Source organism: Oncorhynchus clarkii, chromosome 25, assembly GCF_045791955.1.
Source record: "Oncorhynchus clarkii lewisi isolate Uvic-CL-2024 chromosome 25, UVic_Ocla_1.0, whole genome shotgun sequence".
Lineage (NCBI taxonomy): Eukaryota > Metazoa > Chordata > Actinopteri > Salmoniformes > Salmonidae > Oncorhynchus > Oncorhynchus clarkii.
Genome location: NC_092171.1, coordinates 20042552 through 20060341, shown reverse-complemented (window position 1 = coordinate 20060341; position 17790 = coordinate 20042552). Strand labels below are relative to the sequence as shown.

The following is a 17790-nucleotide window of genomic DNA, read 5'->3' as shown; positions in this document are numbered from 1 at the left end:
AGCCATGTTTCAAAAGGGTTTCCTCATGTGTTTCACAAGACTGACAGACCTTCTGATCAGCAGCCAAGACAACAACACATATAAAATAAACTCTGACTCCATATCTACAGTATGTGGTCACAATTCTTTATAACAAAAACAACTATCTTCGAACCCTTTTAAGTTACTATCGGTGATGTGTTGGGAAACTGGATCGAGAGTTTAGTTTCTAGCTCTCACTTTATCCTCCCCCACTACTCTCTTCCCACTCAGACAGACTTTGTCTCTCCCTGCCTGGCCTTGTTACATACAGTAGTGTATTTGGGTCAAGCCTGCAGCAATACCTCTTCTCCTCACAGCAGGGGGAAATATGAATACCTGGCCACATCTCTGCTTACTTTTGATTTATTTTTAAGAAAGTTCACTTTTACATTCTGTCTTTCTTTCCTCAGGGAAGAATATCTGGATGGGGTTTATAGGGAGGGAGGGAGGGATGAAGAGAGGGAGAGGTGGAGGGAGGCGGGCATCTGACCTGGTGAGAAGCGTATGTCTGAGATTATGTCCTTGCGGTGGTGGAAGGACACGAGGTCCTCCAGGGTGTCTGCGTTGACGATGAGGAAGCTGCCGTCGTTCAGGCCCACCGCCAGGGCCTTGCCCTCAGGGGAGAAGCAGCAGCAGCGCCCCCCTATGGAGGACGTCAGTTAGTACCAATGCACCTAATAACTGTAAGAATGCACCACAGAAAGAAAGGAAGGAGGTGAATGAATGTAGCATAGACTTCTCTATTTTGAGGGTTGAGTGACTCACCTTTCTTGAGTTTGCGTACAGCCAGCATACAGTGGCTGGGGGACAGGTCCCATATACGCAGGGTTTTGTCATCGCTGACAGTGGCACAGAGAGGGAGATGAGGATGAGTGGCCAGGCCCCACACCTCACCCTCCATGTGACCCTGTGGACCCATCAAATAGACAATATCATTGAATTCAGTGCAGCTCAGTTCAACCTAATCAAGGTCAGAGAGAAAGGAGTAAGGAACCACATTTTATAGGGTGAACCATCTTCTGACCCCTACATAAAATATTTTATATACTTAGTTAAATAAATACATGTCTAGCATAGCCTTGTATTTGGCAAGCACACATCCACAGATTTATTGTTAGAATTATTAAGTGCATCATGAAAATCAATGGAGGAGCCATAGCTTCTGTTGCTTGGCTTCACCCATAAGAAATTGCTCATTTGCTCTAGAGCATTTAACAAAATAAATCAATAGCATTAGTTCTGGGTTTCCTCTGGGTCAAAGGAGGCCTGGGGAATTTGAATTTACAAAATTAAAAGTCTGCAGTGCAAATGTATCAGTCTTGTAAAATAGTTGCCTAACTTTTTCTGCAACATTATTGCAGGTAGAGGGAAGTGGGGATACCTAGTCAGTTGTACAACTGAATGCCTTCAACTGTAGTGTACAGTAGTTTTACAATGGTTTCCAAAGTGATGGGACAGTTCCCCTCACTGCCAGTCTGTTTGCAGGCTTTAAACCCCAAAATAATGTGCCCCCAGCTGACCCCTTCATTACTGACATCTCACTGGCTCCCACAAAACCAAACGGCAAAAACCTGGCTGACACATCCCTGCTGGCCGGAGTTACAGCTGGAGCACAGCAGACAGTTGACTTTTTAATTACACTGTATGTAACTCTGTGTAACCGCTCACCTGGACCAGCAAGGTGATGGGTCCACTCTTATCCACCTCCAGAATCTCGCCATTCTTTGTCCCCACCAGTATATAACCATGACCAAGAGATATGGCACGTATGGAAGGGTTGTCCTCCAACAGCAACCCTATAGAGTGAATTATAGGATAACGTCAAAGATCTTCACTTTAACCAGGGGCAGAGGAAGCAATCTTCATTAAAGCTAAACGGATTGAGTGTTTAAATGGATTTCCACTGACTGATTCCATTGGCGTTGGAGCTATGAGCCCAGTATGTAATGTGATTGGCTCCACGGTGGCGGTATGAGAGAACGGTGGTCTTTTTACCTTTGGAGCCTGGAGCGAGGACTGCTCTCTTGATGGCGTACGTCTTGAGGCATCTCTCAAAGGTGTTGTCCCACAGAGCCACTATGCCGTCCTTCCCTCCGGTCACAAATCCCTACAGAGTGGAACATCACGAGAGAACAGGAGATAGATTAGAATCTCTCTTCTTTAATCACTCACATAGCATCTTTGTATAAAACTGACAACTGAAATAATACAATCCTAGTACTCTCTTCATTGACAATACTACACCATCAGAATTGTAATGGCACAAACAAAGAGAGAAACAGATATAGCGAGAGAGGAAGAAAGAGAGAGATAGAAACAGAGAGAGCCGTCTCTATTTGACATTTCAAATGGCCAGTGTGTTAACCCCTTCCCTTCCAGTACCTTCTCCAGGGCGTGCATACTGAAGACTGGGCCATCATGGGCTTTGACTGTCTTCACCAGGAACATGTCTCTCCAGATACAGATGTCTCCTGTGCACGTCCCCGAGAACACCATCTCCTCTGTCCAGCCATACACAGCACACATCATCGTCTCGGTCTTCCCCATGTTGCCCTTACGCCCGATCAGACCACCACCTGAAAGAAAGGTTGTGTCAGTAACTCACATGACAACACATCACACCGTTCCTCGAGACACTGCCGAGTCAACTCTCGTCTGACTTTGGGGTCTCTTACCTGTTTTATGCCAGAACTTCATATGCTTTATTCCTGCTGTGATGAGCTTGTCAGGACAGTATGGATTCACTTTGATGACGAAAATCTTATCCTTGCTTCCCCTGAAAAATGATTGCATTAATTCCATTCACACAAAAATACTGTGGATCTGAAATGGAAGAGGAATACACTTAGAAGGCAGTTAGTATACTGTGCATCTGCATAGTGTGGCTGCCACCCTCCCTAAGGGCTCTTAATCACTTCACATATGAACAATAAGGATCAGTGGCCTTTCCTGTCTGATCCAATGGAGCGTAGTGCACTCTGGGATGGCTCCTAATCACTGGCCTTTCCTGTCTGATCCAATGGAGCGTAGTGCACTCTGGGATGGCTCCCTAATCACTGGCCTTTCCTGTCTGATCCAATGGAGCGTAGTGCACTCTGGGATGGCTCCCTAATCACTGGCCTTTCCTGTCTGGTCCAATGGAGCGTAGTGCACTCTGGGATGGCTCCCTAATCACTGGCCTTTCCTGTCTGGTCCAATGGAGCGTAGTGCACTCTGGGATGGCTCCCTAATCACTGGCCTTTCCTGTCTGGTCCAATGGAGCGTAGTGCACTCTGGGATGGCTCCCTAATTACTGGCCTTTCCTGTCTGGTCCAATGGAGCGTAGTGCACTCTGGGATGGCTCCCTAATTACTGGCCTTTCCTGTCTGGTCCAATGGAGCGTAGTGCACTCTGGGATGGCTTCCTAATCACTGGCCTTTCCTGTCTGATCCAATGGAGCGTAGTGCACTCTGGGATGGCTTCCTAATCACTGGCCTTTCCTGTCTGGTCCAATGGAGCGTAGTGCACTCTGGGATGGCTCCCTAATCACTGGCCTTTCCTGTCTGATCCAATGGAGCGTAGTGCACTCTGGGATGGCTCCCTAATCACTGGCCTTTCCTGTCTGATCCAATGGAGCATAGTGCACTCTGGGATGGCTTCCTAATCACTGGCCTTTCCTGTCTGATCCAATGGAGCGTAGTGCACTCTGGGATGGCTCCCTAATCACTGGCATTTGTGCTGCTGCATCACTACATGGCCCTCACTGAGGCCAGAGCTGTACTGATACCTACTTCATCTCTCGGTCCCTTTCAAGCTCACTGAGGCAAGAGCTGTACTGACACCTACTTCATCTCTCAATCCCTTTCAAGCTCACTGAGGCAAGAGCTATACTGACACCTACTTCATCTCTCGATCCCTTTCAAGCCTTCTCACTCACTGAGGCCAGAGCAGAACTGACACCTACTACATCTCTCGATTCCTTTCAAGCTCACTGAGGCCAGAGCTGTACTGATACCTACTTCATCTCTCAATCCCTTTCAAGCCTTCTCACTCACTGAGGCCAGAGCAGAACTGACACCTACTTCATCTCTCTATCCCTTTCAAGCTCACTGAGGCCAGAGCTATACTGACACCTACTTCATCTCTCTATCCCTTTCAAGCTCACTGAGGCCAGAGCAGAACTGACACCTACTTCATCTCTCGATCCCTTTCAAGCATTCTCACTCACTGAGGCCAGAGCAGAACTGACACCTACTTCATCTCTCGATCCCTTTCAAGCCTTCTCACTCACTGAGGCCAGAGCAGAACTGACACCTACTTCATCTCTAGATCCCTTTCAAGCCTTCTCACTCACTGAGGCCAGAGCAGAACTGACACCTACTTCATCTCTCGATCCCTTTCAAGCCTTCTCACTCACTGAGGCCAGAGCAGAACTGACACCTACTTCATCTCTCGATCCCTTTCAAGCCTTCTCACTCACTGAGGCCAGAGCAGAACTGACACCTACTTCATCTCTAGATCCCTTTCAAGCCTTCTCACTCACTCCCTTCCATCCCTCTCTCTTCCTCTCCCTCTCTCTTTTTCCTCCCTCTACTCTATCTCTTCCCCTCACCATGCTCCTCTCCCAGCTGAGGACTAGGCAGTGCAGTGCACAAGGCAGGCTCTGTCAGGCCCCATTTCCCTCTGTCCGCCTCACTGCACTGCCCACCAGGGCCTGCAAAGGAGATTAGTGCAGCTCCAAGCTGTCTCTGAGCTGCCACGGGAGCACAGTACACAACAGCTACGGCACGCAGGCTCTAACCAGCCTGATGGAATTCCAATAGACTGTATTAAAGCTATGAATATCAAGTGCAAAGCCATAGAGGAACAAGACCAGCAAAGACTGGGAGAAATGGGGGTGTCCATATAGATGCTAGATTACTATTTTGAAGTCCTGGATATTGGATGTTTGCTCGTTTGAATTGCCATTTCGATTTTACATAATTGTCTATTTCTAAACGGGCACTTTTAATTTGAGATTAGCGCCCAGGTTAAGATGGATCCGGGTTAAGATGGATCCGGGTTAAGATGGATGCGGGTTAAAATGGATGCGGGTTAAGATGGATGCGGGTTAAGATGGATCCGGGTTAAGATGGATCCGGGTTAAGATGGATCCGGGTTAAGATGGATCCGGGTTAAGATGGATCCGGGTTAAAATGGATCCGGGTTAAAATGGATCCGGGTTAAGATGGTTCCGGGTTAAGATGGATCCGGGTTAAGATGGATCCGGGTTAAGATGGATCCGGGTTAAGATGGATCCGGGTTAAGATGGATCCGGGTTAAGATGGATCCGGGTTAAGATGGATCCGGGTTAAAATGGATCCGGGTTAAAATGGATCCGGGTTAAGATGGATCCGGGTTAAGATGGATCCGGGTTAAGATGGATCCGGGTTAAGATGGATCCGGGTTAAGATGGATCCAGGTTAAGATGGATGGGCAGGAGATCTGCTCCAGACATACACTTGAATCATTCAACTGTGAGTTGGCAGGGCCAAGTGTTCTCTATTCAGAAAGTCTGCAGGGTGGTTCCCCTCCCTCCTCTCTTTATCAATCAACCAGTGAACCCTCCTATATAAATGTCCACATTTAAAGTGGCGGTGCTCAAGTTGTCTAGAGAATTAAAGGGAAGGTTTAGATCGAGAGCATTGATGTACTTGTTGTTGTTCTCTCAGCTCTGGAGCCTGTACTGTACAATGGCCAGGGGATGGTTGAGATGCTCGACATTGCATGGCTGGACACGTATCTGTGAATCAGTGGGGCTGGATGACTAATTTATCCTGCAGGGACTACTGACCGAGTTATAGCCTGTGGACAAAGATCTCACATTTCCATGAATACAACCAAACTGAATCTGCACCAAAACTAGTATTATGAGATCAACATGTATAACACGAGCTAACTCACAGAGAAAACAGAAAACATTCTCTGTTCTTGTTTTTCATCAGTAAGAGCGCAGTGTTCCTAAATCATGTCAACCCACTAGGACTTATCTTGACCTTTCACCTCTCTAGTCTCTGCCTATCAAGGAGACGGCTGTTGAGATCTGAATGGCTCATCTGAGATGCCATAACAGCCACTGTACTGTACCAACCTGATGGCTGAGAGCTTCTCCCCCTTCCTCCAGTCCCAAAGGACAATGGTGTGGTTGTCATCCAGCCCCACCGAGGCCAGTCGCTTGCCATCCGCTGAGGAAGAACAACAAAACACAACTTCATTCAATACAAAATTCACAGGGAGGCTTCTTATTTACTCTTGTTTTGTGAGGAACAGTAAACTAGCCTGCTCCCTGGTATGATCCATGGCATGTAATGGCAGCTATGCCTCGGTCTGTGGCCAATTAGTGGGAGAGAGATGAGCGCCTTTTCCTTGATGTGCCAGCCTGCCAGAGTACACTATCTCTGTAACATGTTTGTTCAGAGCGATGCTCTTAAATTGGCACAGATTTTAACTCGCCCCTCCTGTGTGAAGGAAGAGTTATTTTTCTTCATGGCTGACTGAGAATGTCAGGTTAGATTAAAGCAAAAATGGGTTGTTGTTGTGTTCAATGTGTTACATTATCTGGAGAGTGTATGGAAAGCAGCTGTAAACAACTCTGGGATATTACCTGAGAAGTCCAAGGCACACACTCCCAGTTGGTGGAATCCTTTCAACACAGACAGGGGTGTCATAACCTCTGTGTCCCATACGTGGATGGAAGAGTCTCGCCCCACCTGGACAGACAGAAGAATACAATTAGCTTCCACATAATGCTTCCACTCATCCACAGCAACTTCCACACCCATTCATGACAATTCAATCGTTTTTAGCACAGTCTTGGCAGTAGGAAATCATCTTTGGTTACTCTGCACTATAAGCATATGAGCCTCCATCTCCCAAAGGCACCCTCAGAGGTCAGCCTCTCTACCCTTAGGCCCTGAGAAGGGTTGCTACTCTATCCCCGTCTCTGAATAGTTCATTGGTAGCAGTTCTACCTACCTGGCCTGTTGCTACATAGTCCTTGAGGGGGTGGATGGCCAGGCACAGGATGTCGTCGTCATGGCCCATGTAGAAGCGCTGGGTGTTCTGCTGTCGGTTGTACACCACCCCCACGGCCGCCACGTGGTACACCATCTCCCCTGTCTGGGTGTAGAACAGGTTGTTCCTGCAGTCGTAGCCTCTGTAGCTGGAGCACCACAACACAGGGAGCAATTATTGAGATCAATAATAATGAATGATTCATATCAGTCACAATCTATCTCTTGCTTGTGTGATGTTTGATGGTACGTGGTGCTGCCATGGATGATGGTACGTGGTGCTGCCATGGATGATGGTATGTGGTGCTGCCATGGATGATGGTACGTGGTGCTGCCATGGATGATGGTATGTGGTGCTGCCATGGATGATGGTACGTGGTGCTGCCATGGATGATGGTACGTGGTGCTGCCATGGATGATGGTACGTGGTGCTGCCATGGATGATGGTACGTGGTGCTGCCATGGATGATGGTACGTGGTGCTGCCATGGATGATGGTATGTGGTGCTGCCATGGATGATGGTATGTGGTGCTGCCATGGATGATGGTACGTGGTGCTGCCATGGATGATGGTACGTGGTGCTGCCATGGATGATGGTATGTGGTGCTGCCATGGATGATGGTAATGAGGTGTCCTAACCCGTGGATGAAGTGTAGCTTCAACCCGCTCCCTGGTGCTCTCTCCCTCTTCTTCATGGCCACCGCACGGTGCTTCTCCTTGGACAGCTCTTTGAGCTGAGGTAGATCTTCTTTGTAAATCTGGACATGGAAACACAACATGAGGAATCTGTTAAGGTTTTTACTCAATGTAACAGCAATTGTTTTCCATATGCAATGTTCATAAATGTGTCATTTTCAAAGGCAAAGCCATCTGAGAGGAGAGCAGGTGTTGTGTCACTAACCTGCCGCCGATATGTGAGGTGTGTCTCCTGCTCGATTTCGGAGTCCATCTCAGGCACGTCTGACTGGTCTGAGTCCGACTCCTCACTGTTGGAGTCGCCCAACGTCTCTGCGGGAGAGAAGAAGACTACATCATTTCTATTCTACCACCCAGCTGCTCCCACATCAGTCTGTTCAATAGGGTTAAACACACTAATCCAGAACTAGCAGACAACCAGTATTGAGTACCATTTTAGCCAACACCAAAGTGGATCACAGAGCAATTAGTTTGCTGGGTGAAGATGACATCTCATTTTCATCAAGCAAGCCTTTGAAAAGTCTTAAGTGGTGGACTGCTTGCCCTGTTCCACAGCCCTATTACTCAGACTGAGACATAAAAATGCTGATGCAGAGAGACTCGGTTGGCTGTGCCAAGACCAGGCAGTGAGTAGCCCTGGCACTGCCAGGCCGGTACCCGCTGGTCCATTAGGAAAATTAAATGGAAAGGCAGTTAGTGTGTGGTTTCACTTGACAAAGCGCAGCGCAGCTCTGAGACCATTTAGTTGAGAAACATGACTTACAAACGAGGACAAGGTTGTAGGAGCTGTACACAAACACAAAAGTGCTCGTCTATGAGCTGATGTGGAAAGCTTTTAGCTGGGATAAGGAACATCATTCAAGGGGAAGGGTCACAGACTTCGCTGCACTTCAGAGTCATATTCACATTGAGCAGGAGTGATGTTCTAGAATAGAACAGGGGCAGTAATAGAAATGGGTCAGCGACGTACCTTGAGGTGCTATGTGAAGAGCTTCCTTCGACTTCCTGTCTGTGACAAACTTCCACTGGAAAACTGAGTGGTCAGCTCCACCAATGGTTATCACCCACTGGTAGTCATGTGACCACCTGGCATTGGTTATATGGGCAGAGTGACCTAAATACTTTTTAAACTTTGCACCTGGGATAGAGAGAAGAGTAGTTCCAGGTTAATTGGTGAATGCATGAACTGACAACGTCACATCAACGAATAGAGGAACTCATGGAAATCCTCACCTTTTCTTACACACGGGTACCGTAATAGTTTCACTAGTCCATAATCATCTGCGGTTACTAAAACTTGATTATTAAAGTTGGCGTCAACAGAGTTGATGTCATTGATCTCTGAGTATTTGGGCCATATTCCGTTGACCTCGGGGCCCAGCACACACGTCCACGAGGACCACTGCACCAGCTTCAGCTCTTCCCTGTTGGTGACCTCTTTACCGCCTGTGCAGAAAGACAGTAATAACTCCATCATGTGCAACTAAAGCATCAAATGAGCAGCACATTAGTCATCATGACAATGTTGTCTCATGGCCATATGTAGGGCTGGCACAATTATCGTATAACTGTGTAACCGTCAATTATGGACAATGACCAAACGAAAAAGAATAAACATCATAATCGTCTCGATACAGTCATATTAGAAGGGGGAGGGGATTCAAATGTATTTTCAAGTAGATACACAGTAGTTTACACAACACAGTAGTTTACACAACACAGTAGTTTACACAACACAGTAGTTTACACAACACAGTAGTTTACACAACACAGTAGTTTACACAACAGCAGCTGAACATTTTTTACATGAAGTTGGTAAAGTTGTTCATCATTTTACAACGGGGCGGCACAGTCAAGAGGAGAAGCTACATTTCCAAACGTTCCAAGCAGTCAAAACCATTTGTTTTTGAGCCAGGGGTGTCACCAAGGCTGTGTTATATGTACTAGCTCATTGTCAAAGATGGCCATTTGAATGACAATTAACCGTTACCCAAAACTCCACAATCGTCACAACCCTAGCCCTACAACAAGGCATACATGACACGTATAGCTGTTGAATATCATTCATAACAGTGTAGAAACGACACAAGAGAAATCCTGTCTTAGCCGGTGCATTTTCCTTCCCATAGAGAACAAGGCTCTTCACAGTGTCATTTATCGACATGCTGAGACGTCTCATCGACAGACTTACTTGGCATCCTGTAGAAGAGCCTCTTTCTGTTGCCGTCATTGGTCTGAAGATACTTGCTGTCTGTGGACCAGTCCATGTGTGTGATGAAGCTAGTGGAGCCGATGCACTCTCCCACCTTCTTGTACCTCTGCACCACGCCGTAGATGTCTACAGAGTTATCATTGGAGCCCACGGCCAGGTGAGCTCCGTCAGGAGAGTACTTCAGCTCATGGATGGCCTCCTTCCTGTCTTTGATGTGGACCACCTCTGTCATATCTCTGTGGAGTGGGAGGACGTTACTGGAAAGGTCATTCACTATATTCTTTAAATAAGAAACAACAATTCTCTAATCAAATTGAGTATCCAAGCATCCACTAACTTGTCATATTGTTCATGAGTAATGAAATTGCAAAAAAAGGAAGTTCATACCAAGCTAATCAGAAAAAAATCTGATGTGCCCTTTGACCTCTGCCCTGTACTCACCTGACCCGTAGGACGGTGAAGGAGCCGTCCTTCATGCCCAGCGCCAGGTGAATGCCGTCCGTGCTCACAGCTGCACAGCGGATAGGTTCCTCCATATTACAGCGAGCTATCAGCGCATGATCTATAAGGCTCCATATTCTATAGAGACAGAGACGGAGGGAGAGATAGAGGGAGAGACAGAGAGAGGGAGAGCCAGAGAGAGGGAGAGCCAGAGACAGAGGGAGAGACAGAGAGAGGGAGAGCCAGAGACAGAGGGAGAGACAGAGGGAGAGACAGAGAGAGGGAGAGACAGAGAGAGGGAGAGACAGAGAGAGGGAGAGACAGAGAAAAAGACAGGGAGAGACAGAGGGAGAGACAGAGAGAGGGAGAGACAGAGAAAAAGACAGGGAGAGACAGAGAGAGGGAGAGACAGAGACAAAGGGAGAGACAGAGACAAAGACAGGGAGAGACAGAGAGAGGGAGAGACAGAGATAAAGGGAGAGACAGAGACAGAGAGAGACAGAGACAGAGAGAGACAGAGAGAGGGAGAGACAGAGAGAGGGAGAGACAGAGAGAGGGAGAGACAGAGAGAGGGAGAGACAGAGAGAGGGAGAGACAGAGAGAGGGAGAGACAGAGGGAGAGACAGAGAGAGGGAGAGGCAAAGACAGGGAGAGACAGAGGGAGATGGAGAGGGAGAGAGAGGGAGAGACAGAGGGAGAGGGAGAGGCAGAGGGAGAGACAGAGAGAGAGACAGAGAGAGGGAGAGGGAGAGGCAAAGACAGGGAGAGACAGAGGGAGAGACAGAGGGAGAGGGAGAGAGAGGGAGAGACAGAGACAAAGACAGGGAGAGACAGAGGGAGAGACAGAGGGAGAGACAGAGATAAAGGGAGAGACAGAGACAGAGACAACGGGAGAGACAGAGACAGAGGGAGAGACATAGGGAGATACAGAGAGAGGGAGAGACAGAGATAAATGGAGAGACAGAGACAGAGACAACGGGAGAGACAGAGACAGAGACAACGGGAGAGACAGAAAGACAGCGAGAGACAGAGGGAGAGAGAGAGATAGAGGGAGAGACAGAGAGAGACAGAGAGAGGGAGAGACAGAGAGAGGGAGAGACAGAGGGAGAGGGAGAGACAGAGAGAGAGAGTGACAGAGAGAGACAGAGGGAGAGACAGAAAAAGACAGCGAGAGACAGAGGGAGAGAGAGAGATAGAGGGAGAGACAGAGAGAGAGAGGGAGAGACAGAGAGAGGGTGAGACAGAGAGATGGAGAGACAGAGAGAGAGAGACAGACAGAGGGAGAGACAGACAGAGGGAGAGACAGACAGAGGGAGAGACAGACAGAGGGAGAGACAGACAGAGGGAGAGACAGAGAGAGAGGGAGAGATAGAGGGAGAGACAGAGAGAGACAGAGAGTGGGAGAGACAGAGACAGAGGGAGAGACAGAGGGAGAGACAGAGAGAGGGAGAGACAGAGACAGAGGGAGAGACAGAGGGAGAGGGAGAGACAGAGGGAGAGACAGAGAGAGAGAGTGACAGAGAGAGACAGAGGGAGAGACAGAGACAAAGACAGGGAGAGAGAGGGAGAGATAGAGGGAGAGACAGAGAGAGGGAGAGATAGAGGGAGAGACAGAGACAGATGGAGAGACAGAGAGGGGTAGAGACAGAGACAATGGGAGAGACGGAGACAAAGGGAGAGACAGAGACAAAGGGAGAGACAGAAGGAGAGACAGCGGGAGAGAGAGAGGGGTGGAGACAGAGAGAGGGAGCGACTGAGACAGAGGGAGGGAGGGAGGGAGAGAGGGGGAGACAGAGGAAGAGACAAAGGCAGAGACAGAGACAGAGGAAGAGACAAAGGGAGAGACAGAGGGAGAGACAGACAGAGGGAGAGACAAAGGGAGAGACAGAGACAGAGGAAGAGACAAAGGGAGAGACAGAGACAGAGGAAGAGACAAAGGGAGAGACAGAGACAGAGGGAGAGACAAAGGGAGAGACAGAGACAAAGGGAGAGAGAGGGAGAGACAGAGGGAGAGACAGAGACAGAGGGAGAGACAGGGGGAGAGACAGAGACAGAGGGAGAGGCAGACAGAGACAGAGGGAGAGACAGAGGGAGAGACAGAGGGAGAGGGAGAGGCAGAGACAGAGACAGAGGAAGAGACAGAGACAGAGGGAGAGGCAGACAGAGACAGAGGGAGAGACAGATGGAAAGACAGAGACAGAGGGAGAGACAGAGACAGAGGGAGAGGGAGAGGCAGACAGAGACAGAGGGAGAGACAGATGGAGAGACAGACAGAGGGAGAGACAGAGGGAGAGACAGAGACAGAGGGAGAGGCAGAGACAGAGGCAGAGACAGAGGCAGAGGCAGAGACAGAGGCAGAGACAGAGACAGAGGAAGAGACAGAGGGAGAGACAGAGACAGCTTTGTAAGTACTCATGTGGGTCCAATTCCTTAATGAACCATATAAGTACCTGAATATGTGTACCTGTATATATACACATTGCTTTGGACACACCAGATCATTGAGGGTAACTGCATTTGTGGGAGGGATACTGTAGTTCTAATGAGCATAAACTAATCCTAGGGTTTGACAGTGGTTGTGCTTGGTCACCCACCTGACTGAACGGTCATCGCTGCCGGTCATGGCCAGGGGCTTGGTGGGGTGCACAGCCAGCGCCCACAGCTCCCCCTCACAGTGACCCTGCATGATGAGGAAGGGCTTGGTGCGATCGTGGACCACCACCTCAAAGATCTCACTGTCCTGGGTGCCCACCAAGATGTGATCTCCTCGCCAACACACGCTGCGCACTGACAACCCTGCCAACACACACACACACACACACACACACACACACACACACATGCACAAACAGTTAATAAATAAAAACATTCAGACAGACACCTACACACAGAGTGGCTGTTAGAAACAGAACAGGACAGAAGGAATACAAGAGGACTACACAGTCTATTAGTTGTTATGGAGACAGTGTAGTTGGCGGTCTCTGGGGTAAGAAGGAATTGATGTAGCTATATACAGTATATTCATACATATTCATATACTGTACATACATAAATATGTATACAAGTAATAGAATAAGACTTTGGACTGAATAACCAACAAGGGGAATGGAACAACACAACACATAAGAACAGAGGTAGTACTCTGATTGTCCAGTGCCCTGCTCACTGTTACCCACCTCCGCTATTTTCACCTCTAGCTACAGTTAGGCCCAAGACCACAAATCAAGCGAAAGAAGGAAGAAAGGAAACAACTATTAGTCCCTAGAATACATCCTCTAGATGTAATAGAAAGGGCTCTAGAGGCATACAAAAAGGCCTGTACTATCAAACAGCATGAGAAGAACACACTGGTTCATTTAACGACTCAGTGCACATTGGCATCCTGTGGACTGGCTCTGTGTGGGGTTAGAGAAGAGGAGAGTAGATGAGGGAGTTGTATGTCACCTTTATATCCCTGGTCTGTTTCCCTGAGATCGATAACAGTGATGGGTTTGAAGTTGAGATCCCACAGCCGGACACAGCCGTCCCGGCCCCCCGTGGCAAAGCCCTCCTCACAGGCATTCATGCTGAAAATCCCAGACTGGAAGAAAAGACAGTCTGTCAGTGGGGATGTGCACCACAAATGAACAAGACAGCCCAGCGGTACAGCAGCTAGCGACAGCCCTGCTGCAGCCGACACGTGTCTGACAAGGCTTTCACAGTTAGAAACTAGCCGCTGCGCGAAGAGATAACACAACGGTGCGTTACAGTTAGAAACTAGCCGCTGCGTAAAGAGATAACACAACGGTGCGTTACAGTTAGAAACTAGCCGCTGCGCGAAGAGATAACACAACGGTGCGTTACAGTTAGAAACTAGCCGCTGCGTGAAGAGATAACACAACGGTGCGTTACAGTTAGAAACTAGCCGCTGCGTGAAGAGATAACACAACGGTGCGTTACAGTTAGAAACTAGCCGCTGCGCGAAGAGATAACACAACGGTGCGTTACAGTTAGAAACTAGCCGCTGCGTGAAGAGATAACACAACGGTGCGTTACAGTTAGAAACTAGCCGCTGCGCGAAGAGATAACACAACGGTGCGTTACAGTTAGAAACTAGCCGCTGCGCGAAGAGATAACACAACGGTGCGTTACAGTTAGAAACTAGCCGCTGCGCGAAGAGATAACACAACGGTGCGTTACAGTTAGAAACTAGCCGCTGCGTGAAGAGATAACACAACGGTGCGTTACAGTTAGAAACTAGCCGCTGCGCGAAGAGATAACACAACGGTGCGTTACAGTTAGAAACTAGCCGCTGCGCGAAGAGATAACACAACGGTGCGCCACAGTTAGAAACTAGCCGCTGCGCGAAGAGATAACACAACGGTGCGTTACAGTTAGAAACTAGCCGCTGCGCGAAGAGATAACACAACGGTGCGTTACAGTTAGAAACTAGCCGCTGCGCGAAGAGATAACACAACGGTGCGTTACAGTTAGAAACTAGCCGCTGCGCGAAGAGATAACACAACGGTGCGTTACAGTTAGAAACTAGCCGCTGCGCGAAGAGATAACACAATGGCGCGTTACAGTTAGAAACTAGCCGCTGCGTGAAGAGATAACACAACGGTGCGTTACAGTTAGAAACTAGCCACTGCGCGAAGAGTTAACACAACGGTGCGTTACAGTTAGAAACTAGCCGCTGCGCGAAGAGATAACACAACGGTGCGCCACAGTTAGAAACTAGCCGCTGCGCGAAGAGATAACACAACGGTGCGTTACAGTTAGAAACTAGCCGCTGCGCGAAGAGATAACACAACGGTGCGTTACAGTTAGAAACTAGCCGCTGCGCGAAGAGATAACACAACGGTGCGTTACAGTTAGAAACTAGCCGCTGCGCGAAGAGATAACACAACGGCGCGTTACAGTTAGAAACTAGCCGCTGCGCGAAGAGATAACACAATGGCGCGTTACAGTTAGAAACTAGCCGCTGCGCGAAGAGATAACACAACGGTGCGCCACAGTTAGAAACTAGCCACTGCGCGAAGAGATAACACAACGGTGCGTTACAGTTAGAAACTAGCCGCTGCGCGAAGAGATAACACAACGGTGCGTTACAGTTAGAAACTAGCCGCTGCGCGAAGAGATAACACAACGGTGCGTTACAGTTAGAAACTAGCCACTGCGCGAAGAGATAACACAACGGTGCGTTACAGTTAGAAACTAGCCGCTGCGCGAAGAGATAACACAACGGTGCGCCACAGTTAGAAACTAGCCGCTGCGCGAAGAGATAACACAACGGTGCGTTACAGTTAGAAACTAGCCGCTGCGCGAAGAGATAACACAACGGTGCGTTACAGTTAGAAACTAGCCGCTGCGCGAAGAGATAACACAACGGTGCGTTACAGTTAGAAACTAGCCGCTGCGCGAAGAGATAACACAACGGTGCGTTACAGTTAGAAACTAGCCGCTGCGCGAAGAGATAACACAACGGCGCGTTACAGTTAGAAACTAGCCGCTGCGCGAAGAGATAACACAACGGTGCGCCACAGTTAGAAACTAGCCACTGCGCGAAGAGATAACACAACGGTGCGTTACAGTTAGAAACTAGCTGCTGCGCGAAGAGATAACACAACGGTGCGTTACAGTTAGAAACTAGCCGCTGCGCGAAGAGATAACACAACGGTGCGTTACAGTTAGAAACTAGCCACTGCGCGAAGAGATAACACAACGGTGCGTTACAGTTAGAAACTAGCCGCTGCGTGAAGAGATAACACAACGGTGCGTTACAGTTAGAAACTAGCCGCTGCGCGAAGAGATAACACAACGGTGCGTTACAGTTAGAAACTAGCCGCTGCGTGAAGAGATAACACAACGGTGCGTTACAGTTAGAAACTAGCCGCTGCGCGAAGAGATAACACAACGGTGCGTTACAGTTAGAAACTAGCCGCTGCGTAAAGAGATAACAAAACGGTGCGTTACAGTTAGAAACTAGCCGCTGCGTGAAGAGATAACACAACGGTGCGTTACAGTTAGAAACTAGCCGCTGCGCGAAGAGATAACACAACGGTGCGCCACAGTTAGAAACTAGCCACTGCGCGAAGAGATAACACAACGGTGCGTCACAGTTAGAAACTAGCCGCTGCGCGAAGAGATAACACAACAATGCGTTACAGTTAGAAACTAGCCGCTGCGCGAAGAGATAACACAACGGTGCGTTACATCAAGCGCTAGAACCATTGGTTTTTTCCCAACTTATTGGCAGGCTCCGGGGGCCACCTGCTGTGCAACACAGTGACTGAAGCAGACTGTGTGGAGTGTAGAGGACAGACATGGACCAACGTAGAGGGCCCTTCCCCCACCCCTCCAGCCCTGCATGCAGCTGTTGAACTCACAGATATTATTTCATCCCGAGAAGTAAACGGCTGATTCATTTCACTGAGGAAAATAAGAGAGAGCCAAAGAGGCTACATGACATGGTGTCACCCTGCTAAACCGGTCCTCTTGTATGCTGGCATCAGGCTAAATAAACCATGCTGTATAGACGGAGGAGTTGATCAGTCGCAGGTTGGACATGGATGATGACCGGTTTAATCATCCACTGGTCAGCACTAAGGTGGGTGTAGGCAGGCAGGCAGGCAGGCAGGCAGGCAGACAGGCAGGCAGGCAGGCAGACAGGCAGGCAGACAGGCAGGCAGGCAGACAGACAGACATGTGGGGGCTGTAGCAGAATGCAAGCCTGAGCTGCATAGCATGACATCTCTTGATTTGAGAAGAGTCTGCTGCTTAGCATTCCCCAAACTACATCCCACTACTGACAGGGGTGACACATAAACAAGAGACACCACCAGGAAGTGAGGCAGAACTAAAGCTGATTTGAAGTTAGAACCAACAACCACACACACTTACTCCATGGGCTCCTTGGACTGTCCGGATCAGGTTGATGCCCTTCCAGACGTAGATGTCACCGTTCAAGGCACCTGAATATGTGACCTCATCTCTGGCACAGGCCAGACAGAGGATGGTTTGGAGATCTCCCGTTTTGCCAAAAACTCCTCGCTTAGGGGTCAGGGCGTTGCCACATAAGCTCCAAAACTGAACGCAGAAACAAACAGGGGAGACAGGAGAGAAGACTGAGTTTAACGGGGTGGCTAATAAATAAATCAACCAACTCATTCTACCTGAGAGTCATACATTAATAATATCATGCAAAAACATTATCAAGCATGGAAACAAGACTGCAGCATTTTAACTTGTGAACATTAGTTTAATGTTGTAAAGTACAAGGTCTATACAAAATGACAAAGACAAACACTGGGATCACATTGCGCACGTAACTGCATGTAACATCTCAATTTGCATGCACACCCACCCAGACACACACACACACAGATCCATCTCCATACACAAACTAAA

The 17790-nt window shown here is 48.5% G+C and overlaps 1 protein-coding gene across 1 annotated transcript in view; it reads right to left on the bottom strand.

Moving 5' to 3' along the window:
* The window catches only part of LOC139383396 (echinoderm microtubule-associated protein-like 5), a 59041-nt gene that overhangs the window by 12130 nt on the left and 29121 nt on the right, over positions 1–17790 (bottom strand). Inside the window, exons 5-23 of the mRNA XM_071127930.1 lie at positions 17284–17469; positions 13846–13981; positions 13578–13598; positions 12996–13197; positions 10402–10539; positions 9940–10196; positions 8982–9194; positions 8719–8886; positions 7954–8060; positions 7692–7810; positions 7015–7201; positions 6644–6749; positions 6131–6224; positions 2697–2797; positions 2404–2597; positions 2017–2128; positions 1690–1817; positions 787–928; positions 512–664 (exon numbers count right to left, since the gene is read on the bottom strand). Of these exons, the coding sequence (XP_070984031.1) occupies positions 512–664; positions 787–928; positions 1690–1817; positions 2017–2128; positions 2404–2597; positions 2697–2797; positions 6131–6224; positions 6644–6749; positions 7015–7201; positions 7692–7810; positions 7954–8060; positions 8719–8886; positions 8982–9194; positions 9940–10196; positions 10402–10539; positions 12996–13197; positions 13578–13598; positions 13846–13981; positions 17284–17469 (2764 nt within the window). The remainder of the gene's footprint in view (positions 1–511; positions 665–786; positions 929–1689; positions 1818–2016; positions 2129–2403; positions 2598–2696; positions 2798–6130; positions 6225–6643; positions 6750–7014; positions 7202–7691; positions 7811–7953; positions 8061–8718; positions 8887–8981; positions 9195–9939; positions 10197–10401; positions 10540–12995; positions 13198–13577; positions 13599–13845; positions 13982–17283; positions 17470–17790) is intronic.